The sequence below is a fragment of the Mya arenaria genome, chromosome 14 (genome assembly GCF_026914265.1).
Source record: "Mya arenaria isolate MELC-2E11 chromosome 14, ASM2691426v1".
Taxonomy (NCBI): Eukaryota; Metazoa; Mollusca; class Bivalvia; order Myida; family Myidae; genus Mya; species Mya arenaria.
Genome location: NC_069135.1, coordinates 49,028,768 through 49,055,281, shown reverse-complemented (window position 1 = coordinate 49,055,281; position 26,514 = coordinate 49,028,768). Strand labels below are relative to the sequence as shown.

The window sequence follows — 26,514 nt, the reverse complement described above, 5'->3', positions numbered from 1 at the left end:
GGGGCTCTGCTATTTCAGGGAATTTTGGCGATGCAAGGGAAAGTGGAATATTGCTTCTTCTAAAATCATATCAAGTTCACTGGTTTTAATGGACAGCCATTTTTATTTAGCTATTTCTTGCCCAACTTAGGTCATTTTTCTCTGTACAAACAGGACATCCTGTTGCGGATTGTTACACAAAAATGGGGGAAATATTTTCGTATTAGGGGTGGGGAAAGTGGCCGAAATCAATAGAAAGACAGCCCTGACATGTAGTATGAAGCACTTGCTCATGAACTGTATTTCACAACTGCAAGTTGTGTGCGAACTGCTCTCGTTGTAAAAATGATTTATTACATACCTTGCCACATGACGTGTATGCTGAATTTATACTTTTTAATTTTGTGCACCTTTCGTACTGCACTCTGATTAGTGATGGGCCTTCAAAACCATGCGCTGTGAACTTTGAACGCGTGTTTGACCTCCTGATTTTCCGAAAATGTGTAACCTAGCCTTTCTCGGATGAAATGTGTTTATCAGTCATTAGCAAAAACACGTTTATAAGATGCATGTGCAACTAGTGAAATACGACTGCATTCTTGTGGTAAGCTAACTTCATGCAAAATGGGCAGAGGAAAAAAGAATAATAGCAATTTACTGGAGCCGTCGTAATCGTTTGAAAATTTTAATTAAAATAAAATAACTTTAGCATAGATTCTTATCAAGGGTCCGCAGAGTTTCGCAGAGTTAACCCCTCCGAAGAATGCGGAGTTCGTTATTCTTCGGTCGACTGATCACCCTCCGAGGGCCTTAAATTCAAACTCCGAGGAACGCGGACAGTCAATAAAATCATTGTGTTGGCCCCGATAGCAAAAATCTGCGGAGGGAAACAAAAAGTGGGTCTAACTCGTTGAGTGTACTGTATCAATGAGGTTACGAATTTAATAAAAAAAAATCTTTTACTTTTGTTTTCACTATATCTAAATAAACATTCAAATTATGAGTCTATTAAAAGCTTAGCAATACAATGATTACATATGTTTACCAACAATGAAATAAAGGTGTCGCAAATTTTAAACCTCCCTAAAATGTTAAAACGCGAGGGAATCGGGAATAATGAACATAGCGAAATTAAAGCAGTCTAAAGTAATGATGTCATTTTGGTGTTGTGGGTGAAATAGATAGCTGTTGTAGTGGTGTAATGATTATACTGTTCAATTTTCGACTGATATATTCTCAAATGTAAATTCTTACAGATGTCTTAATTACAATCTTTTGAAACAATGGTAATGTTTAGAAATCATCATTAACAGTTGATGGAACATTACACCACTGTTAATGCTGCTATTGGCTTGTTTTAATTTTGATATGTGACGTCTGCAGTTGTCATTTTGATATGTGACGTCTGTAGTTGTCATTTTGATATGTGACGTTGTCTGCAGTTGTCATTTTGATATGTGACGTCTGCAGTTGTCATTTTGATATGTGACGTCGTCTGCGAACATAAGTGCTGTTGAGGTATTCACTTTAAGCACGAAGGCAAATAGTAACCAAGAGACAGAGTTACAAACAAACTTATAACAATATGGAAAATTAACTTAAAATGTGTCAAAATAGCCATGATTGCCTCCTTCTCGTTGATGATGTCACATATGATTAACAAAGTCTTTCCTAGTGTTGTTTGAGTTTTAAAGACATGATTCAGTAAGCTTGTCATATATAAGCCTTGCCTGTGGTGTTGGGGGTGGGGGGTAGTTTTACAACACTTTGATAGTTGCCAGATTTAGGTGAATTTCATTATTCTCCCTTGATTTTCAATTTCATTTATATAAAAGGAAGCCAAATATTTTGATTCTGTACACATCATTCATTTGTGTAAATGTTTACCTAGGTTATTGACATGAAACATGTCTTTGCACAGTTTATGTTAATATCTCTAACAATATTTCATACTATCACAAACAACATTTCACACTACCACATACAATATTTCATGCTATCACAAACATTATTTCACACTACCACATACAATATTTCACACTATCACTTACAACACTTCACACTATCACTTACAACACTTCACACTATCACATACAATATTTCACACAATCACATACAACACTTCACACTATCACATACAATATTTCACACTATCACTCACAATACTTCACACTACCACATACAATAATTCATGCTATCGCTTACAACACTTTACACTATCATATACAATATTTCATGCTATCACTTACAACACTTCCCACTATCACATACAACATTTCACACTATCACTCACAACACTTCACACTATCACTTACAACATTTCACACTATCACTTACAACACTTCACACTTTCACATACAATATTTCACACAATCGCATACAACACTTCACACTATCACATACAATATTTTACGCTATCACTCACAATACTTCACACTAACACATAAAATAATTCATGCTATCGCTTACAACACTTTACACTATCATATACAATATTTCATGCTATCACTTACAACACTTCCCACTATCACATACAACATTTCACACTATCACTCAAAACACTTCACACTATCACTTACAACATTTCACACTATCACTTACAACACTTCACACTTTCACATACAATATTTCACACAATCGCATACAACACTTCACACTATCACATACAATATTTTACGCTATCACTCACAATACTTCACACTAACACATAAAATATTTCATGCTATCACTTACAACACTTAACACTACCACATACAATAATTCATGCTATCGCTTACAACAATTCACTCAATACAACACTTCACACTACCACTCACAACACTTCACACTACCACAAACAATATTTCATGCTATCACTAACAACGCTTCACACTATCACTTACAACACTTCACACTATCACTTACAACACTTCACACTACCACAAACAATATTTCATGCTATCACTAACAACACTTCACACTATCACTTACAACACTTCACACTACCACATACAATAATTTATTCTACCGCTTACAACACTTCACACTATCACATACAACACTTCACACTACCACTTACAACACTTCACACTATCACTTACAACACTTCACATTATCACTTACAACACTTCACACTACCACATACAATATTTCATGCTATTACTAACAACACTTCACACTATCACTTACAACACTTCACACTACCACATACAATAATTTATGCTACCGCTTACAACACTTCACACTATCACATACAACACTTCACACTACCACTTACAACACTTCACACTATCACTTACAACACTTCACACTACCACAAACAATATTTCATGCTATCACTAACAACACTTCACATTATCACTTACAACACTTCACACTACCACATACAATATTTCATGCTTTCACTAACAACACTTCACACTATCACTTACAACACTTCACACTACCACATACAATAATTTATGCTACCGCTTACAACACTTCACACTATCACATACAACACTTCACACTACCACTTACAACACTTCACACTATCACTTACAACACTTCACACTACCACAAACAATATTTCATGCTATCACTAACAACACTTCACACTATCACTTACAACACTTCACACTACCACAAACAATATTTCATGCTATCACTAACAACACTTCACATTATCACTTACAACACTTCACACTACCACATACAATATTTCATGCTATCACTAACAACACTTCACACTATCACTTACAACACTTCACACTACCACATACAATAATTTATGCTACCGCTTACAACACTTCACACTATCACATACAACACTTCACACTACCACTTACAACACTTCACACTATCACTTACAACACTTCACACTACCACAAACAATAGTTCATGCTATCACTAACAACACTTCACACTATCACTTACAACACTTCACACTACCACATACAATAATTTATGCTATCGCTTACAACACTTCACACTATCACATACAACACTTCACACTATCACTTACAACACTTCACACTACCACAAACAATATTTCATGCTATCACTAACAACGCTTCACACTATCACTTACAACACTTCACACTATCACTTACAACACTTCACACTACCACAAACAACATTTCATGCTATCACTAACAACACTTCACACTATCACTTACAACACTTCACACTACCACATACAATCATTTATGCTATCGCTTACAACACTTCACACTATCACATACAACACTTCACACTATCACATACAATATTTCATGCTATCACTCACAATACTTCACACTAACACATAAAGTATTTCATGCTATCACTTACAACACTTCACACTACCACATACAATAATTCATGCTATCACTTACAACACTTCACACTATCACATACAACACTTCACATTACCACTCACAACACTTCACACTACCACAAACAATATTTCATGCTATCACTAACAACACTTCACACTATCACATACAACACTTCACACTACCACTCACAACACTTCACACTACCACAAACAATATTTCATGCTATCACTAACAACACTTCACACTATCACTTACAACACTTCACACTACCACTCACAACACTTCACACTACCACAAACAATATTTCTTGCTATCACTAACAACACTTCTCACTACCACTTACAACACTTCACACTATCACATACAACACTTCACACTATCACTCAATACAACACTTCACACTATCACTCACAACACTTCACACTACCACAAACAATATGTCATGCTATCACTAACAACACTTCACACTATCACTTCCAACATTTCACACTATCACTTACAACACTTCACACTATCACTTACAACATCTCACACTATTACTCACAACACTTCACACTATCACAAACAATATTTCACACTATCACCTACAACACTTCACACTATCACTTACAACATTTCACACTATCACTTACAACACTTCACACTATCACTTACAACATTTCACACTATCACTTACAACACTTCACACTATCACTTACAACATTTCACACTATCACTTACAACACTTCACACTATCACTTACAACACTTCACACTATCACTTACAACATTTCACACTATCACTCACAACACTTCACACTATCACTTACAACACTTCACACTATCACTCACAATATTTCATGCTATCACATAAAAAAATTAACACAGGCACAGTTAGATGAAAGCCTTGGCATATGCTGGCGCCAAAAGCAAATTACTCTACTTCTAATGTATGCCTGTCACAAGTCAAGAAATATATCTTGGTTTTGTTTACATGCAGGACTGTCTTTCAGTATTAGAGGTATTGGAACTGGGGCTCTGCTATTTCAGGGAATTTTGGCGATGCAAGGGAAAGTGGAATATTGCTTCTTCTAAAATCATATCAAGTTCACTGGTTTTAATGGACAGCCATTTTTATTTAGCTATTTCTTGCCCAACTTCATTTTTCTCTGTACAAACAGGACATCCTGTTGCGGATTGTTACACAAAAATGGGGGAAATATTTTCGTATTAGGGGTGGGGAAAGTGGCCGAAATCAATAGAAAGACAGCCCTGACATGTAGTATGAAGCACTTGCTCATGAACTGTATTTTCACAACTGCAAGTTGTGTGCGAACTGCTCTCGTTGTAAAAATGATTTATTACATACCTTGCCACATGACGTGTATGCTGAATTTATACTTTTTAATTTTGTGCACCTTTCGTACTGCACTCTGATTAGTGATGGGCCAAACCGTTTCGAGTATTATCTTAAGCCTAAAAACATAATCCTAACAATACTTAGTTTTCAAGGGATATAATTTTAGAAATTGAATATTTTTGGTAGTGAATTTAACGTCTTAATATGAATTTATGCCTCTCATATAAATTTGAAATCAAAGATGATTAGTCGTGTGACCTTTTGTTAAAGTGGAATTGACTTGGCATAATTTTTGTTTTATTTCATTTATTACTTGCAATGTTTCAATGCATTACACATTGTTTCCACTAACTGGACGAACATTTTTTTTCCTCCCAACCCTACGCTTTTTTGCCGTAGCTTGGATTCTTTTTCGTAATTACCTAAAAAATGTGCAATTTTTGAGCGAACATGTTAAAATTTGACCATTTCTTTTCTATTTTTTTCTACAATAGTGATATACCCTGATATCGATCAGTTTTGTACAGAATCCCAGTTCTCAAAAAAGGAAAAAGAAAAGAGTTATGCCTACCTACCTACCCTGTTTTAGGGGGAGATGTTAGTGGAAACAAACAACTTTTTCATTTGGTCTAAGGTTTTTCAGTCTGACCCCTTGGCCTTTAAATTAGTTTGATTACCAATTCTTTTTTGACGATTTGACCTTGAAATCTAACTGCCCATTACTAATCTGGTACTGTTGTTTGTCAAGTTCATGTAGAAGCTTTATTTCTACCTTTCAACACTGGTTGTTTATCTTACACAGCCTGTAGATGACACAGATCAAGCAAACGAGTCTCCAGACGCTAAGGTAGAAAAACATTACATACATTGTCGCCATATAAGATAGTGGCAAAGTATAACATACTGTTCTTAAAGTATGTTATAATATAAAGATAGAAAACATGTTGCACATAGTTGCCGTATAAAAGAGAGCAAAAGTGCTGCCAATTACCGGTATTAAAGTCAAATTTAATATTTAATCCTCATCATATGGATGGTTACCAATTTGTTGAAAGTTTTGTCTGTTTTTCAAATCTGCATGATTATTTCATATTGATGAAATACCCGGTATCAATATGAATTGCTGAAATTTTCATGCTGTACTAGATCAGTTCTGTACTATTAATTTATGGGAACTGTATGATTTAAACGGCCATGAAAACAAATATATTCAGGGGATTTTGTTTGAGACATAGAGAACCTGCAACAAAATCTTTTCAAAATTTCATCTCTCTAAGGTTAAAGTGAACAACTTGTGTTTATTAATTGTTTTCCTAATGATGTTTTGTTTTGCTAGATTAATTGACATTTTGGTGTAGTCCTTTTGTTGTACACTTTTGTTTTATTTTGAATGTTTTATTCATTATCTTAATGTGATGGAAAGGATTATATTTTTTGGATTATTGATTGAACCACCTTTGTGTTCATAAAAGGGTATTTCATCCTACTGAGGGCTTCTTATCTAATGGCTTAAAGCTTTGAGCCTGCGCTTAGTCCTTTATTAATGAGAACATACTTAAGTGTGTTTGGTCAGTCGGGTGATGTCAATGTATGAGCAGACCTACATTTTGGTGATACATAGTTCTGCTCAAACTAATATTCTCAGATGATGATATTTTTGGAGCTATTTTCAATTCTGATTAACATTTCATTTTCTATTTACTATAAAGATATTTATCAAGTAGACAACTAATTAAATTGTATACAATCTAAAGTATCTTTCTGTTTAAAAAAAAAAAAAAACAGTTTTAGATTAAAATGTTGATTACTCTTTAAACTATTATTGTTTGCTTTCAGCGGTCCCTAATATCCACAAGCAACAATAATACTGAGCCAACCTGTGATAGTAACAACAGCAGCAAGCGCAACAGCGTCGTGTGTGACGGTGACGAAGGGTGTGACACACCTGACAGCCCCACCAGCGATCCAACAACCGACCCTGTGACCCCTGCTGCTGTCAAGCCGGATGGGACCGCCCAGATCACGACGGTGGATAACACCGTGAACATCACCATTAACCATGAGAACGACATCAACGTTCTTAGTCAGCAGAACAACAATGCCAACCCCAACAAATCCAATGACACAGGTCTATAGCTGCTTTTGCTGACGTATTTCATTTGCAACTAGATAAAAATAAATGTTTAAGAGTGTAGAATGATTTTGCATAGAAGAATTTTGATCTTAATGAGAAATGTACTTTTAATTTCCCCCATTTGCTCACAATTCCGACATCAACTTCAACCATTACAAGTTCATTAAGTGCCCTGGAAAATGTCAACTTTATATGTTAGTCAGTGTTTAATGTGATTCATGTACAAGAAGCTAAAATCTTGATGTGGAAATTGAAAATTGTAAACTTAATGGTATCAATTAAGTAAGAATTTATGACCGCCTTTATTTCATTCATTGTGCATATTTTCTTTCCAGGCACATTAGACAAGGCAAGTCTAAGGGAACAGAAAGAAAACCTTAAGAACTCTTCAGAATCTCTGCAAAACAACCTTGATGACCGGAAGAAAAACCTGGAAATCAAGGACCCTGCTGTCCCTGAGCTTGAATCTCCGTCTGTCGAAACAACCAAAGGCATTTCCACATCAACGAGTGGTGATTCTATAAGTGTGTCAGTGTCGGAGTCGACACAGTGTAACGGACATGATTCTCCCATAAAGGAGGAGCCGTCGGCTGATAGGGGTAGGGACGAGGTTCGTGCTGCTGCCGACGGTACTGCTGCTATCTGTGATGATGCTGCCCCTATGGATCAGGGCGGCCAGGATGCGGGGCCTGTCGTAATGCCACCCCCTCCTAATATGTTTGATGAGCAGGAAGAAAAAGGTGACGGAGATGGCACAATGACTGCTGTCCCAGGTATGGGTTTTCATAAGGAATATATCTTTCAAATTAATTAAATGGAAGGATATTCAGGTTTGAACAAACATTAGATGTAGTACATTCATTTAGACAACATTTCATATTTTCTTATCTTCAACTTCACAGTTTTTCAGCATAATATAATAAAAAAAAAAAATTACAGAATAGTTGAAATACCTGTTTGTTGGATGTATACAAAGAATTAAATTGCATAAATTGGTAATATTACAGAGCGTAGGTTGGATCCAGTCCGCGAGATTGGTGATGTACCGTGCAAGATTGCAGACCTGGGAAATGCCTGCTGGACTGTAAGTAGTGTATTTCAGTGTAAAAATGATGTATAAGGCGTTAAAGCTTGTTCTTTATATGAGGTATTAGACCCTATAGTTTATTTACTGGTAACCATTTCAACATTTTTTAGATTTTTCATCACTAAAGAACTGTCATTTAAGATTTTTTAATGAACACATATTAAGTTTCTTAAAAGCACTGACTTCAATTTGTTTTGTTTTTTCAATCTTAAATTTAAATTACCTTGGGATGAGTTGAACATTTGTTTATCTAAGAAAAAACATATTGTATTGTCATAGTCTGTGTTATTATGCAAATTTTTTTTAATCTTGGCGATAACTAAAAAAAAAAACCAGTATCACCACCACCAGTATCATCCACATTCATTCCTCAATTTCAGTATCACAACTTTTTCTCTATTTCAGTATCATAACTTGTACTTTATTTCAGTAATACCATTTCGTTCTCTATTTCTATATCACCATTTCGTTCTCTATATCACCATTTCGTTCTCTATATCACCATTTCATTCTCTATTTAGCCATTTCGTTCTCTATTTCACCATTTCGTTCTCTATATCACCATTTCGTTCTCTATATCACCATTTCGTTCTATATATCACCATTTCGTTCTCTATTTCACTATTTCGTTCTCTATTTCACCATTTCGTTCTCTATATCACCATTTCGTTCTCTATTTCACCATTTCGTTCTCTATATCACCATTTCGTTCTCTATTTCACCATTTCGTTCTCTATATCACCATTTCGTTCTCTATTTCACCATTTCGTTCTCTATATCACCATTTCGTTCTCTATATCACCATTTCGTTCTCTATATCACCATTTCGTTCTCTATTTCACCATTTCGTTCCCTATATCACCATTTCGTTCTCTATATCACCATTTCGTTCCCTATATCACCATTTCGTTCTCTATATCACCATTTCCTTCGCTATTTCAGTATCACCACTTTACAGAGGACATTCAGACACGACAGTATCGCTGTCTGGAGGTACTGATAGGAGCAGGATATGGAACCCCTGCCGATATGTGGAGCACGGCGTGCATGGTATGCAGTGGAGTTTTTTCCAAACATATCCGAATTCCAGCCCCAAATCTAATGCTAAAACATATACTTTTTCCCAGAATATGAAAATAAAATTCCTTTTTAATATGCCGGTATATTCATGTTTGTTATCCAATCAATAAGTTCAGAAGCATTTGTCCAATCATCAATTGTATTGGCATGATATCTCTTATCAGTTTGATAACCAGCAATATCACTCGAGTGTTATTGCTATAAATAATAGAAATTACCTAAAGATCAGTCTTGTCAGATCAATGATTTTAAAAGCATTTAGTACAATGATTACCAGATGTGGTCATAATGGGCAAAATATCTTGGACATATTTCATAGCCAGCCGTAAGTCACTCAAGAGTTATCGTCCAATCCTTATAATTGCATAAACTCGGTCCTGCCGAAAACTTCAGAAGCCTATGTCCAATCCTCACCCAATTTGGTGAGAAAGTGTATGGGCATAAGGTCTCGCAACAAGATTGATAACCAACTATATCCCTCGAGTCACTGGAGAATATTTGCTGTTTATTTATAGAAATGACTCAGACTTGTCCCGTCAATGAGTTTAGAAGCCTTTTGTTCAATTATCACCAAATTTGGTTGGAATGTGTATGGGCATCAAAACTCAGACAAATATGAAAATCAGCCTTAACAAGAAAGTCACTCAAGACTTATCCTTTAATTATAGAAAATAATCAGTATTGTCTGATAAATAAATTAAGACGTCTTTGTCCAATCATCACCAAATTTGGTCAGAATGTGTATGGGCATAATACCTCGAATAAAATCAATAAACAGTAATATCTCTCTAATCACATACATTTTTATTTCCACAATAACTCAAGAATGGTTTGACCTACGACTGTGAAACTTGCGTGTAAATTGTCACACACAACAGTCTTCTGAAAGTTTAGTTTGCATAATAACAAGAACAGTTTGAACCCAAGCCCATGAAGTTTGCTCAGGGGCAAAATGTTTGACAAATATGTCTTGTTTCAAGATATCTCAGCCCATATGAAATATGATGAATAATTTTGTTTTCAGTATTTGAAAAAAATTCACTTTTCAATTCTATGCTCTTATACTCATGTGTATAAAGATTGTTTAGAAAACATAGTTATGTTCTCCTGTTTTTACAGGCGTTTGAGCTGGCGACAGGTGACTACCTGTTTGAGCCTCATTCTGGCGGTGAGGAGTATTCCAGGGATGAGGACCACCTCGCCCACATCATAGAGCTCCTTGGACCCATCCCTCGAAACATCGCTCTCAGTGGAAAATACTCCCGCGAGTTCTTCAACAGGAAAGGTATGCAGCAAAGTGTGAAAACATTTAACTTTAATGAAATTTGATTCCATACATGTCAGGGAAGATTAATTTCAGGATTAAAAGCTTTCAACTTGAGACTAGCATACAATTGTAAAATGCTGGAACACAAGAAGTATCTTGAAATGGATAAATGGATTTGGAAACAATTTCTTATAGCCCATTAAACCTGCTATTGGTCCAAATCCCTCACCCTGAAAGTAATTTTTTAAAAATTGGAAACGTTTTTTTCTCTTTTCATCCCTTCCTTGAGCTGTTTTTCCCCAACAAAGCTTTCTCTCAATTTTCATTCACCCTAGTAATGTCGCCATTTAAGTCACCCTAGACAATTTAATGCTAATGTAAATGCATATATTTTTGAAACGGAAAGCAATTTACAGACACTGAAATTTAATTTGGTTAGGCAAACATTTTTACGAAAATTAAACATGACACATGCCATGGCTTTTTCTAAGTACCCACGGGTCCAACTATAGGACCCATTCCCAAAGCAAAATATAAGATATATTTTTCCCAATCTTTAGAAAATAATCCCAATAAAAAAAAATCTTTTTTTTTTTTTTAGAATGTCTTTTTACCTGTACTGGTTCATTTTCAACATCCTATTAAGTTATGTGATGTAAAGTTTCTTTGATAATTGAACTCGGAAATCATTGATTTACATCACATTCAGAGATCAGTATGAAATATTATCTGTCATGATTTATTGAAATAGATATTTACACCCCAAGGATTGATATTTTTTGTGTCTTTTAAAGGGAAAATAAACTAATATATAAATCATTTCCTAATTCGCAGGAGACTATACTGCTTAATTTTGTTGTGTATAAACTTTCACCTAGGCCATAGTATAAAACTGTTTAAGCTATTCAAATGAAACTTGGTATTCATGTTGCCAGAGACAAAACACTCGTGCAAGGTCCATAACTCAGATTCTGATTAATGTCAAGTTATGCCCTTTTTTCAGCTGAAATACAACAGGTAGAAGTCATATGCTCTTTTTTTTTTAAGGAAGGAATTTAATAATAAATAAATATAAACTGCTGAATAATGAAAAAATGTGTACGCTTTGACAATTTGGACTTCTATTGATTGCTTTTAACTGCATTATATTTTAGGAGAGCTAAGAAATATCACCAAGTTGAAGCCATGGTCATTGTTTGATGTGTTAACTGAAAAATACGAGTGGGACCCTGACGAGGCAACAGCCTTCTCCGACTTTCTAACACCCATGTTGGAGTTCGACCCTGAACATCGAGCCACTGCGGGAGAAAGTCTACAGCATCCCTGGCTTAGCTCATAGCGGCAAGGGAGTCCGTGTGGAGTTACTAAATTGTCTCGGACAGCGTGACTTGGGTTCTGTGTGATGTACAGTACTTATGTGAAGTGTATAATAAATGTTGACGAGGCGGTTTTCCGAACTCAGAAATAAAAATAAAATGTGACATGTTTTTTTCCAGTAAACTTTTTAGTGAAATAAATACTAGAAGAGGGGTGAAAATGAGAGCTTTAAGTGGCAGTGGAAATAAAAGCAGATACAAATTTCTTTTTTCACCACTCTAATAGTCTTCCTAACCTAGGTCATTGGCTACTGAGGCTGCTAATGTGCGCAATGAACTTGTCATATATGAATACTCCCTGATATTTAGGGACAAACTATGTTAACAAAACCAGTGTGCATCACAATTCAGCTCCTAACATTGTCATTAGATTCTCAGTCTTCGAAATTAGACTTCTGAATGAGCAAGCTCCAAATTATTACACAATGCTTGGCAACAACAGTCTTTACAGTCCCTGCTTTATAAAAATCAAGAATTTGAGCGAGAGCGGAAAGCAATTTAGCAGTGCAGGGCTTGCAGGCTTGTGCTAATTTCGACCACAGAGTCTACGTAGGCTTGATATTCTTTGTTTGTGTTAACTTTAGTGTTTCACTTATTGTTTGTTACTGTTTTATCTTTTGGCAAAGGTCAATTGTTAGTTAAGTCTTGATATGAAGGATTTTTCCCCTTGGAAAAACAGAAGAGTATGGGTAATCGAATAGCGTTCCCGCTATGAAGCACCAAAATAATTGTGCTAGCATTCCAAGCAAATAGTTCTAAAAGTTAACGTGCATGTACTTATTTTTACAGGAAATGAAATGTACTAATATTGTTGTCAAGTTAGGAAGTGTTTAATTTGGGATATAAGTAAAAATAATTTGATCCTTTGGAAAACTTTAAGGCTTGTTTAGCATTGATTATTATTTGCAAAGACCAATTCTTACATAGTGATATCGAATACACACAGGGATGGCATAATATTTAGGAAATATACATAATTGCTTCTTATGTTTTGGAAATATACATGAATGCTTCTTTTGTTTTGCAATGCTTAAATATATCTGCTGGTATAAAATACAAAAATTCAGATATTCATACGATGATTTGAAAGTTTGATATTACTTGACACGAAACAATTAAGATTGATATGACGTAACACGAAACAATTAAGATTGCTATGACTTAACATGAAACCATTAAGATTAATATGACTTAACACGAAACAATTAAGATTGATATGACGTAACACGAAACAATTAAGATTGCTATGACTTAACACGAAACAATTAATTAAGATTGATACGACTAACATGAAACAATTAAATGATAATATATTCTCTATGGGGGCGGGTATTTTAATTATGGGGCATTACAACCGCCATCTTTACCTTATGTCAGTTTTGCCGAAACATTAAAATGGGAGACCCATGTGTATGATATGCTTTAGCTTGTCACAAATTTTGTGTACTTGAAGTGTGCTTGCTTATTTATCTGTAGATCTGTAAAGTCTTGTTTTCCTGTGTTCATTAAAAATAATCTCTAAACATTTCCTTCAAATGATTATTACTTCATTATTGAAGGGTTTGTTTGATTTCCGGAACTTATATATATGTAACTATGTAGTCAATGCTGTATTTAGACATCAGAACGACAGTGTGTTAGTTTTGTTTGACATTTGTTTTAACTAGATACCTGTAGATGTTTAATTGTGCTAGAATATTTGTGATATTACTAACATTTAGGTTAATAATTATTGAAATCCTTTGTATTTTCTCCTTTTACTGCTGTGAATTAACATTGGCAGGATAGCTAAATGAAAATGAAGATCAGGGCTGGTATTTTTCATTAAGTATCGTAGTGAACAATTTCAACTTTGTAAAAAAAAAATGCTTTTCTTCAAGTTAATTTTATAGAACACCTTAGTGAAAAAAGGTTTTTTTCTTAGTTTATTTTATAGATCATCGAAAATAAGCATGAACAAAAAAATCATAATAATAGATGGATTAATAGATGGATATGAATAAATTAGATGAAATGTGGTGTGTACTTACAATATTTGTTGTTAAAAATTCAAGCATTGTCACTAAGATGAAAATGTCCACTAAGAGGCTTGATTGAATATGGCCCCTGAAACTGTGAAAAGGTCTTACAGCATGTTATGTCCACCTTAAGAATGAGAAATGGCAATTGCAGTTAAACACGCTGGAAGATTTCAGATTTTAGGAACTAAACGATTGCAGATAAGGTCAGAAGTTGATTATCTTGTTTGATTGATTGCAGTCTGAATAGGACTTCTAGTCGGATGGCAGTTACTCACATTAAGTTACGTAATGGATGAAAATGTGCAAATAAGGACCAGTAGTAAACAGTGAAGGGTTGGGGTAGTAAGGTTGTATTTAACTAAGATTAAATGTGAAATATTGTTTTTATGTCCATATGTCCTTGAAAAAGTATATTAAATAATGAAAAAGACCTTCTTTGTGAAATATTCTTTGCGACTATCTTGGCTAAAAATAAAAAAGACGAACATATCTAATGCTTTTCATTACAAAATGTGTGAGCAATCATTTGTGTATAAATTAATAATGGACTCGAATTTGTACGCATTTGTGTCATCACCATGCTATTTTGTTTTAGGATTTTTAAAATACTATTTTTCCAGTTAAATAAGCAAACCTATGAGTTACTGATGGGCATTTTATTCACATTATTTGTTTAATCTCATGTTTTTATAAAACAATTCATCTTCACACATTGTTTTTAAGAGAACAAAATATAGAACAATGCTTGCATTTCTCTATCACAGGCTGTATCCATAAAGCATCTTTGGTTTGAATTATTAAATTGAATTTTTATCTGAGCTGAATTAAATGAAATTTAACATTTTTTTTACAAAATACTCCAGACAATTTACTTAAAATGTAAACAATTAATTTAAATGAAAAGAAAAGGGTATTTAAAAAAGATTAGTAGGATGTTTTTACTTACCAGTAACTTGTTTTGTCTTTTAATAATATGGCTAATGAATTATGGCCCCGAGAGAGATGATCACAATATTTATGCGAACAAGACTGATGGAAAAAAGGTATTTTGCTTTTTTGGTATTGGAATGTATTCATATGGCAATTCTTCGTAACCGACACCTTGTGAATGTAGGTAACCAGCAGTACTTGGTGAGCTTGTGGGACCCCGCATGTATCATACATTTCATTACAGTGTATATTTCAAACAGATAATAATATGTATATTGTGAAATGCATTTTACTGTTCCTGTAATTTAAGTTAACATGACTGCGATTAAAGTTTATGCAAATACACTTTGTTTCTGCTTGTTTATTTGCTTGTATAATTTTCATTCTCCACTACAAATAATCCAGGGGATTAAAAGAATGCAGTTAGTTAAGCTTTCATGCCTGCTTTGAATATCTCACAGCCATTGAAGTATGTTGATGAAACTTGGCGTGTGGTCTGACACAAAGTTAATTGATGAAACTTGGCATCTGACACATGATCATTATGGTAAAATGAAGACAGACTTTCTTCAATTAAAATGAGGGTTTCTGGAACAGTTTATATCCTGAATTGACATCAGTTCTATTTACTGGCATGAGGTATTCTATTTTTAAAGATTGACACAGAAATTAAAAATAAACACAGGGATTTTTCTATATTTTTATTTCCTTGTTAAAATGACACCACCGGCACTTTTGTGACTAAACATTAAGAAAAAGAAACGTGCATTTAACTACAAAGCACAACAGGTATGAAATGAACAAAATATAGTCCCTTCATTGATATAGTTCCCGCAACCAAAACATGACTTAGCAACTCTATATCACAAACCCACAATATGACTTCTATGAGATAAATTTCTCTGCAAACCTCTACAATACTACACTTTAGGTACGAGAAAGAAAAATTGAATTCTCATTCCTATTTCTAAACCACATGAGCATGGCAGACCAAATGCCAACACTGTTTCTATATTTTCAGTCGAACAAGGAGCATATCTTAACATTTATTAAAAGGGAAGAGCTATGGGTGCATTTTGCCTCTTGCAATTAATTATCTTGAACAGTTTTTGAGATATGGATAAGGTTAAAAAAAAATGTGTGACAACACAACCACTGATGGCAGTTCTGAAATTATTGACCACAAATACAGTAAACAATCTTCGAAAAATAAAAGAGTTGGTAAACTAAAACTGCAGATATGGATGTGTCGCCTGTTTGGAGCTCCCATCATAGTCCAACCAATTTAAATACAAATATCAATGTAAAAGGAGTGAAACTTTGTAGTAAATGGAGTTACTGAGTTGATTCCCCTTGTGTTCGAAACCCTGTCACCAAGTTTCATCATGACTGGATTATAAATACTTGAGTTATTGCTTGCACAAGATGTAACACAACAATTGTTTTAAAGAAAAAGGACATAACTCTGGCGCTATTGAAGCAATTTATCCCACAATCAAACTCTACCCCGAGTCATTTTGCCCTCAAACAACATTACCAAGTTTCATCATAATTTGATAATAGATAATTAAGTTATCGTCTGCACAAGGTTTTGCAGATGCTGCTGCAACCAATGCCAAAAGTAATACCTATATGTCACCTGGACAAGGATCTAAATATTATTGACCTCGCCTTCATATCAATTTCACTTACCGGTAAAAAATTATACTATATGAAAGATTAACTCAACAATAATCATACTTGTAAAATTTAATTACAAACAACATCAAAACATCATTTGTCTAGATATAATCCAAGGGTCTGTTTCGTCAAGAATCTATGAGCTCTTAAGTACCTAAGAGAGATTTTCATCAGATTTACTAGGGGTCATTACGTCTAGAACCCTAGAAGCTCCTTAGTACCTAGGAGAGATTTTCATCAGATTTACTAGGGGTCATTACGTCTAGAACCCTAGGAGATTTTCAACAGATTTACCAGGGGTCATTTTCTCAAGAATCCTAGAAGCTCCTTAGTACCTAGGAGAGATTTTCATCAGATTTTTCCAGAATCCCTGAAGTGGTTTACTACTTAGCTGAGATATTCAACAGTATTACCCGGAGGCATTTCGAAAAAAAAGACGGGATTTTGAGATTTATTACCTAGGAGAGATTTTCAGCAGTATGGTGCTTCTCTTGAAATCTTGAAACATAGGTACAGAAACACTCCTGGATTCATGAGGAAACTGACCTAGACATACACTGAATATGTGCTTTTAATATAGGCAGTTACACACAAAAGAAAAACTATTTAAACATAATTGATCAATAAATAAATGATTCATGAACTTAGTTGCAAATAGCAATGAAACATTGAGGATAAAAACAAAACTAATTAGTTTTGCCAGAAAAAAGAATTTATTTCAAGGGCTGAATTAATGCAAAAACCTTTTGTATGTCAAATACAAAATAGTAAGAAAACATTAAATATGATAAATTTTCTCATCATGTCATGAACTGGGAGTAAATTTGGTCTGGGCACTTACTCAAAAAATATTTGAAGGAATTGATTGAAACATGGAACATAGATACTAGTAGCTAAATGATGTGAAGTTGTGCTCCTAACTGCAAGAATTATAATTCTGAGGCACTTTATAACAGAGGCTCTAATTTCACAAAAAAACATATGTCAAATCTCAATCTCAACTCATTTTACCTCACAACATCAAAAGTTCTTCACAGTTATACATGTTTTTATTCATTTTTAAATGTCATGATTCCAATGAAAAATTATTCTACAGAAAAACATTATTCGAACAACCTTTCTTAGTATTTACTCAACTTGCATACATATATATATATTATCATATATTGCTCTAGATTTAGTTTCCTTTAAAATATTGACAAGGTTTTATCAACATTTATGAGAAAATATGCTTTTAAAAATGTTTTAACATACAAGATTTGTAGTATTATGCTTATGAAAAATAAGTTTTATTTAGATTTAACTTCAGAGTTTTATTGTGATATTTGCAGCCAGGTCATTGTATGCTAGTGCAATTATTTACATATGAAAAATAAATCAAGTTTTACTCGTGTTAACTTTACATGTATTAAACAATTATACAGATCTCTTTTTCCAAATTAAATGCAAGTATAACAAAAGGAAACTTTTACAACGTAAGATTTTTAATTTGAATATGTAAGTATAAGCTGTGGATGTATTTAGCATCTCTCGCTTGAAAAATATGAGCAAAGCCAGCTATTAAGTACAACACATAATTTTAAGTCCACAAATTTAAAGACAACATTAGTATAAAAATATGGCTTACATAATCACGTTGGTACATTTCAAATGGTGGTGAACTCTATAAACAGATCTGTGAAATATTTCTTCCATCTTGCCTCATCATCATTGTTTCAAATTCGGTACATGTAATATATTTTCTCTAAAAAATCAACATCATCTGCAGAAACAAAATTTTCTGAATTTTGAGGTTAAAGAACTCAGTTTGATATCAAAATATGACTTTAAGTCAACAAGCCCGAACTGTCATGCTTACTCAAAAAATTGTAACAAGCCCTATTGTACAAAAACGCATGTTAGTAGATCAGGGCTTGTTGACTTGAGTTGATTTTGACCACTGAGAAATATATCATTGATGATAGAAATGCTGCGGATGTCCCGAAATATCACACCACATTTGGTAAACTTTTTCGTCTAGTCATCTCGACTGGGCGGGGAAATCGCCTCTCGTAACTGGCAAGTTCTTACTAAGGAAAATGCGGACACATCCGTAAGAGTACATCGGAACTTGCATGGTTCCTGCCTTATGCCAGAAATTTGTCTCCGGATCGTAACATTCAATGAGCTCAGTGTAGAGATTATCTTTTGCTCCACGCCGTCTGCCTCCAAGAGCGTACAATTTTTCATCCAAAACTGCAAGACTGACAAAATCTCGTGCACAGCTCATGTCTGGGAGAATATCCCAGTTATCACGGTCTGGCGAGAATCTGAACACTCCCTCCAGCCCGACAACATAAATGTAGCTGTTGAACACTACAGCACTAAGGCACATATCATTAGCCGGAAGATCGCACGTCAGAGTAGTGCATGTTTTTGTCAGTGTGTCGTAGCACTGCACACAGTTTGTGACCACTTCATCATTGTTTTTCCCACCAAATAAGTAGATACTTTTTCCAAAAGCAACATAGCCCATATTTTCTACAGGCTGATTGAGAGGGCCACCTTCCTCCCATCGATTGCTGTCGATATCCCAGTACTCAACTGTAGCGAGAACATTGTCTTCATCAAAACCGCCAAGAATAAAAATGGTGTCATCAACAGCTGACATACCATGTCGTCGACGAGCATGAATCAGGTTTGGCCCTCTGAGCCAAGTGTCAAAGGTTGGATCATACTTCCAAAACTCAGAGCTTCTTAGTCCTCCAGATACATAAATCTCATTGCCAATCGTACAGACCGAGAACTCATTCCTTTTCTTGAATGGCAGCTGCTTGAGATTGAAAAACTCATTGGTATCAGCGACAAAACACTCCACTTCATTGCTAAGCCCATCAGCGAGTCGGCCCCCTAGCAAGATGGCTACTTCCGAGAATGGCATGTTGAGTCTTGGAGTAATCTGGTATAACGGAAGCTGGTGACGACGTGCTGGGATCGTGTGGAAGAGAATTCCATCATCTAGCAACTCACGACCTCGATCATCATTCATAACGTGGGTCGACTTTGCAACAACGTCGATCAAGAACGTCTTCCGCATCATGGGAAACTTAACCATTTCAAGCACCTTATATCTTTGAGATTTCCTCGCCGTTATGTCAAACTCAAGCCACTTCACTGCAGTCTCAAAAACCAGCTCTTCATTTTCACATTCAAGCCTGCGATCCTTTAGTAGATCTACAATACACTCTCCAGAGAGCTTGTACAAATCCTCGTCTTGTACCAAACTCTGAAAATGCTGACAGGAGAAGTTCTTGGCATACAGGTACAACTTTCTATGGGCATGAATATCGCCAAGGGTGAGTGCAGACAGACAGTTATGCTCCTTCATATTTTTCTGAAAGAAATCAACACAAAGATTGACGAGGGTCTGGATCTGAAATATGTGAGCCTGAGCGAACAAATCCTCCACGATTAAAGCAGTAATGCTGACTTTCCCAGTGTAGATAAACTTGAGAACTTGTTCAAACACCTCGCTACCGAGCTGTTGCATGCGGATAAGGTTCTTATGGCACTCCTCCATGCCGGACGAAAACATGGACCTGAAAATATATAGAGGGTATTTGTTGAATTTCAGATTCAGAATAAAATATTGTTCACGTAGTAATCATAAAATGTAATATTTTCACAAACTTTGTAGCCAATTAGAAAATTTGTAGAAAATACAATTTTCTGTGATCACCAGTGAAATAAATTTTGATATTAGACTGAAATACAATTTTTATGTTTCTAAAATTTAAGAAAACTGTTGATTTTACTGGCATTATTTGGAAAATGGTGTTAGAAACTGAACATTGTGATTTCATTGTTGTAAAGTCAATTGATTATTTTCAACCTGGAATAAAGTAATGAACACTATAATCCTTTTATTGAGCAAAATGGAAACCTAAGTATATAAGAGAAACTAAAATGAAAATATCAAAATTGAAAATAACATCAGCGAAAATAAAATACATTTCACCAAAAAGCACTAACAAACCATTCCATTTTGATAATTCCTCTTCATTTTCACAGGATTATCTTATACATTTATGAGACCTGATTGGGCATATTTAGAATAGGGGAGATAAAAACTGGAACTCATATTGAAATGAACAGACCAGTACTGGTGTAGGTCAACAATTGTATCTGCACTTTGTTTTTAACCTATTAACGCCATGCCAAATTGATTCTAAGCTAAGCATTTTAGGCGAGTAGATTCTTGGTATTCAGAATGAAAAACAACAATATTCTAAATTAAGCAAACACATTCTGTTTTTAGAGCTAAGTATCTAAAATAAAACTGATCTGATTAAAGAAATATACCATATTCAGTGGAAGGTTTAATTTTGTAGATGTACTGACCTGCAACTGTATATGATGCTTTCTTTATGATTTTCATCGGGGAGAGATTATATCAAGGGCATTTGTTGTAGTGAAAAAAAACACACTAGAGCCTGCTGCTAAACATACAATTCATTTGGTATGGCCTAATTGAAATATTAACTTAATTGGGAACCATGCTTCCCACTTTCAATAAAAAGTTATTGAAGAAAAACTTTTTTGAAACATAAAAACTATAAAATTGTATAACTATTTGATCAGGAGTCAACAAACAAGCAAGTGTTTATGGACAAACAGATGCTGGACACCATGTCATGGCATAAGCCTAGAACTAAAAAAGAAGGATTTGCGGGATTTAAAAAAAAGAAGAAAACAATTCTTCTTTAATTATCACAGTATGATTGATACATTAGTGATTATCTTATGACAAAATGGTAGTCCATATAAACAGCTGCTTCAGAGTCTTTGATGATTTTTGTTTCAGGGAATCTAAGGGGAACATAAGAAAATCCAAATGTATAAAAAGTTCAATTAACAGGGCTTATTGTGACTGGACATTATCGTTGAAAGAATATGCAATTTAGACACCAATGAACACTGTTTAAGACTATTATAAGCCAAACTTTTCAAAGCGTACATCAACTGTATCTATTAGCATAGTTTCACTTTGAATAAATATATACAAGTAGTATTAAAGTGGTATCATATATTTGATCATGCACAGGATTATATTATCCTACGTACAATTATGTTAATATGGTTGCCTGGACATGTGATGCCATATTATATGGGGATGATTTAAAGGGTTTTATGATTAAAAAAAAAAGTATGTAAAAAAATGTTACAAACTTTTTTGACCATTGAAGATATCTATAGGCAATTTTAAGTCAGATCGCAAGTGAAATAGAAGAACAAAAAATCAAACGGCAATAACTTTATTAATAAAAATAATTTTGGTAATTTTTGTTCATACACATAATTAGTTAAGAAATTAATTGCGGGGTTGATGTCATTATCGGGGTATGAATGCAATTAGGCTGGTCTAAGTGTGTGGAGTACGAAGGACTTTGACCAGCACAATTGCGTTCATATCTCGATAATGACATCAACACTGCAATTCATTCCTTATAATTTACACCATTAGTTCATTATTTCATTCAAGAAACGTTAAAAACAATACTTCATTTCATTTAGGATAACCTTTCAGTAATCCTTTCTTACCCATTCTGTAAATAGAACAACCTGACTGTAACCGGAAACATTTTTTTCAAATGACTTAAGGAATGAATTGCGGGGTTGATGTCATTATCGGGGATATGAACGCAATTGGGCTGATCACAATTGGGCTGATCAATGTGTGTGGAGTACGAAGGACTCCACACATACTTTGACCAGCCCAATTGCGTTCATATCCCCGATTCCTTATAATTTACACCAATAGTTCTTTATTTCATTCAAGAATTGTTAAAAAATTAATTCATTTCAGTTAAGAAAATCTTTCAGTAATCCTTTCTTACCCATTCTGTAAATAGAACCACCCGACTGTAACCGGAAACATTTTTTCAAATGACGTCACAATAACGTGGGAAAAGATCAACCACTTGAAATGACTTTTAATCGTAAAATTGAAACACTTAAGGAAACAATACATTTAAAATATAATAAATAAAAACTTTCTAAAATGTTGATTTATATTTTATGGGACCTGCTGACACAATACAAACAATTACAAGATCAATAGTTTTCATGTATATTGTTATGCGATGAATTGCGATCCGAACATATCCGAAGATGTTGCGTTCATCAATTGATAAATGCAATTGCCTAAAAGCAGTTCATATAAGGAATGGAAGCCGAGGTGTAAATATTATGCAATAACCTTTCATATGATACCAAAATGAAATGGGGTCACCACGTATCAAAATTTAACATTATTACCAATGGCTCGATGAAATGTCAAGCTCATGTTTACATAGGTTACCTTAATAAGATATAAAAGGTGCAATTGAAGAGGTCACATCATGTAACTAAGTAAAGATACTGCCATTAAAGAAATTAAAATCTACAAACTGAAAGAAGTATTAAAAAATTCCATTTTGCATATCATCCGTACAGTTTATTTTTAGTTATGAAATTAGCGTAAATCATGTTGATTTTTGTTTTTCATGGACAAAAAAGAAAAGAATATCAATTCTTTGTTGATCAGGGTGAGAGTAATCCTATGGTGTATGTGTCCGCCTCTTACCTAAGAGGTTGTGGATTCGATATACACAAAGGGAACAATCTCATGGCCTCCAAAAATGGACAAGAGTACCGTACTTGTTTCTGACAACGAAACAGACTCAAGCCTGTTTCAGCTATTAGCTTGCGACACTATCGAGCTTAAAGAAATTTGTATTAACTAATTCTCTTTTTTAAAAGCCAATACCTGAAGTATGGTGACCCTGCTGCCAGTATGACCTTATGACAGTCAAACTGACGTGACTCAACCTCGATCGTAATGTCAGTGAAACCGGCGTCGACACGAAACTGTTCCATGTTGCTAATCAAGTATCCCGAGTGCTCGCCACTGTTGTATGAGGCAACATCTTCCTCCTCCTCATCGCTTGGCAACAGCGATGCCATCTAGAGAATAAAAATAATTTGGTTGTTACTCTTAACCTTGAAGTTTTGATATACTATCCTACAAATGTATATTTTCGCCCAAATCACTGCAACACGGATGGATGCAATCAATTACGAGGAAGTCACAGATTTATTGATTACATTTAGTGTGCAACCAACCAAAGTCTTCACCAATGAGGTCACCAATAATACGGTAATAAATAAAACCTTGGTTGTAAATCACTGCCCAAATTCCATTAACCAGTAGCCTCAGTTTTTATTCCGTACATTAAGTAAAAGAGTGTTCATATGATAAGGCTATTGAGGAGATACAAGACAAACAAAACTCCTATTTGTCTATGGAGTTACAGCCTTGTCCTGACCCCTTTAATCTAGTTTTGCCGGCCCATCTTAATCTGTCCCGTCATTATCTACTTTTGCCGGACCGTATTTAGCTGACACAAAACATCAAGAAATCATAAGAGTGGCTTAAATTGATTTCTTGTGTCTGGTGATACCAGTATTCCAGCCAGGATTTGAAAAGGACAAGGCATTTTCATTCATTTTAGGCTTTATCACAATGTTGTTGTTTTTTCACATTTTGAAGGGTACGATCAGAATAGGGTAAAAAAAAATCAGCTTTGCTGTTATTTTATTTGGTTAAATATTGAGAATAAAAAATTTGTTCTGACAAAATAGTGGCCAAGTCTTCCATTTTCTAACATCGTAGAGTTGAGAAAAATACTCAAAGTAAACGCTACATAAAGCATAAACACATTTTTGTGGTTACAAAGCAAACTTTCATCATGATCATTTTCACAAATAAACTATCAAACACTTGTCAATAAGCAATTCAATTGTCTTAGCGCCAATGTTTACAAATACCTGTAATTGACCGTCTGACCGTCTGCTTCAATAGCAACAATGTTTGAAATAGCGTGCCTGGTTTGTACTATACAATTGTTTACATAAGTTTACTAGAGCTTAACAACATTTTCCTTATTCCCTAGCTTTTTTTGTCACATTTAAAGAACTTTCATCTTTTGATGAATTTGTTCACAATGTACATTATAATTTGCAGATGTTCAGTAGTTCCACTACTGGTGATGATTCAATCATTGGCTGATATGCTACAGTACCCATTAATTGGATTAGGTGAATACTGATTATGAAAACACATGTTGTTTGCTCATTACACAAATATAAAAGATGAAAGGGCAGCACGTTGCTTTTTAGGCAGTTAAACAGCAGAATGGCGTTGGCACCATGCTCAAAACGACTTGCGGAAACACCATATCATGTGTGCAAAAAATGTCTCAATTGCGACAACGGATAACAGTGCCGTCGATCTTTGGTGATGGTTCGGATAATAAAAATGGGACTAACTGGATAAAAGGCAATAATAGAGCGGATGTGAAAAAGGCACTACCCTGTTTAAATGTTTAAAAGAAGCAGGGCAATAAAAAAAGTGCATACATGCCATATCCCCCGGAGGGGGATAAAATCCCCCGGAATTTCAACCCATCCCCCGGTCTCCCGGAGGGGGATGAAAATCCCCCGGAATTAAAGTGTTTAAAATTACGCAAATTTATCATAAAAAAGAATCAACAACACTATATTGTATTTTGGTACAATCAATAACAATTAATGAAATATCTGTCAAATTTACCGAATCAAAAACGTCAGTCAGTGTTAATTTATTTATAAAGCAGCATTGTCCTGGTAAATGTAATTCGTAAGAAGGAACAGGAGTTGCAAAGCATCTACGTTAAAGTCAACATTATTTAAAATACGACTTACACTGAATTTTGTTGTGTTTTGACGCTAATTTATGTTTACGGAAGTAAATAAATTCTTAAAGCACACAACACATTATATTCGCGTTTCACAAAAACTGTGGCAGACAACAGTTTATAAAAATGTTGTTTGGTGGGGTGCGGGGTGATACAGGAATCCAGTGGATTTCATGTGAAATCCACTCAAAACGTGAAATCCACTCAGAACTCAGTTGTTTTAATTAATAATTTATTTATTTTTGTAAACAAATTGGAAAGTGCCTCATGAAGGGTTTATATTTCAAATTTTATTGAAATTGGTCAAAAAATAAAGAAGTTAGAGCCTATGATGCCTATGTCTTAATGTGTTACCTTATATAAATAAAGTTATTATTATTATTATTATTATTATTATTAGAGCAATTTTTCAATTTTTTCCAAAAATAGATCGGAAATCGAGGTGAAATCCAGATTCCGATAGGTGAAATCCACACATGACTCATTAATTTTAATAAATAATTTTCTGTTTTTGTATATTTATTAGAAAGTGCCTCATAAAGGGTTTATATTTCAAATTTTATTGAAATTGGTCAAAAAATGAAGAAGT

At 34.4% G+C, this 26,514-nt stretch overlaps 2 protein-coding genes across 2 annotated transcripts in view; one reads left to right on the top strand and one right to left on the bottom strand.

The window, feature by feature from the left end:
• Window positions 1-15,834, top strand: part of LOC128217110 (SRSF protein kinase 1-like) — a 40,171-nt gene extending 24,337 nt beyond the window's left edge. Inside the window, 7 exon segments of the mRNA XM_052923992.1 lie at window positions 6,397-6,441; window positions 7,431-7,722; window positions 8,064-8,501; window positions 8,736-8,812; window positions 9,758-9,865; window positions 11,015-11,180; window positions 12,317-15,834. Of these exon segments, the coding sequence (XP_052779952.1) occupies window positions 6,397-6,441; window positions 7,431-7,722; window positions 8,064-8,501; window positions 8,736-8,812; window positions 9,758-9,865; window positions 11,015-11,180; window positions 12,317-12,501 (1,311 nt within the window). The 3' untranslated portion in view covers window positions 12,502-15,834.
• Window positions 15,835-17,223: 1,389 nt separating this feature from the next.
• Window positions 17,224-26,050, bottom strand: LOC128217762 (kelch-like protein 24). Its single transcript, XM_052925132.1, has 3 exons — window positions 25,933-26,050; window positions 23,957-24,153; window positions 17,224-20,747 (listed from the first exon to the last, which is right to left on the bottom strand). Exons 2-3 carry the CDS (start codon window positions 24,151-24,153, stop codon window positions 19,190-19,192), a joined length of 1,755 nt encoding a protein of 584 aa, XP_052781092.1. The 5' UTR covers window positions 25,933-26,050; the 3' UTR covers window positions 17,224-19,189.
• Window positions 26,051-26,514: the final 464 nt, after the last annotated feature.

Excerpts from the sequence above, each read along its gene's own strand:
- LOC128217762 (XM_052925132.1), bottom strand. The coding sequence starts at position 24,153 with ATGGCATCGCTGTTGCCAAGCGATGAGGAGGAGGAAGATGTTGCCTCA. Across the intron at positions 20,748-23,956 it reads GCAGGGTCACCATACTTCAG|GTCCATGTTTTCGTCCGGCA; the intron begins GTATTGGCTTTT and ends ATATATTTTCAG.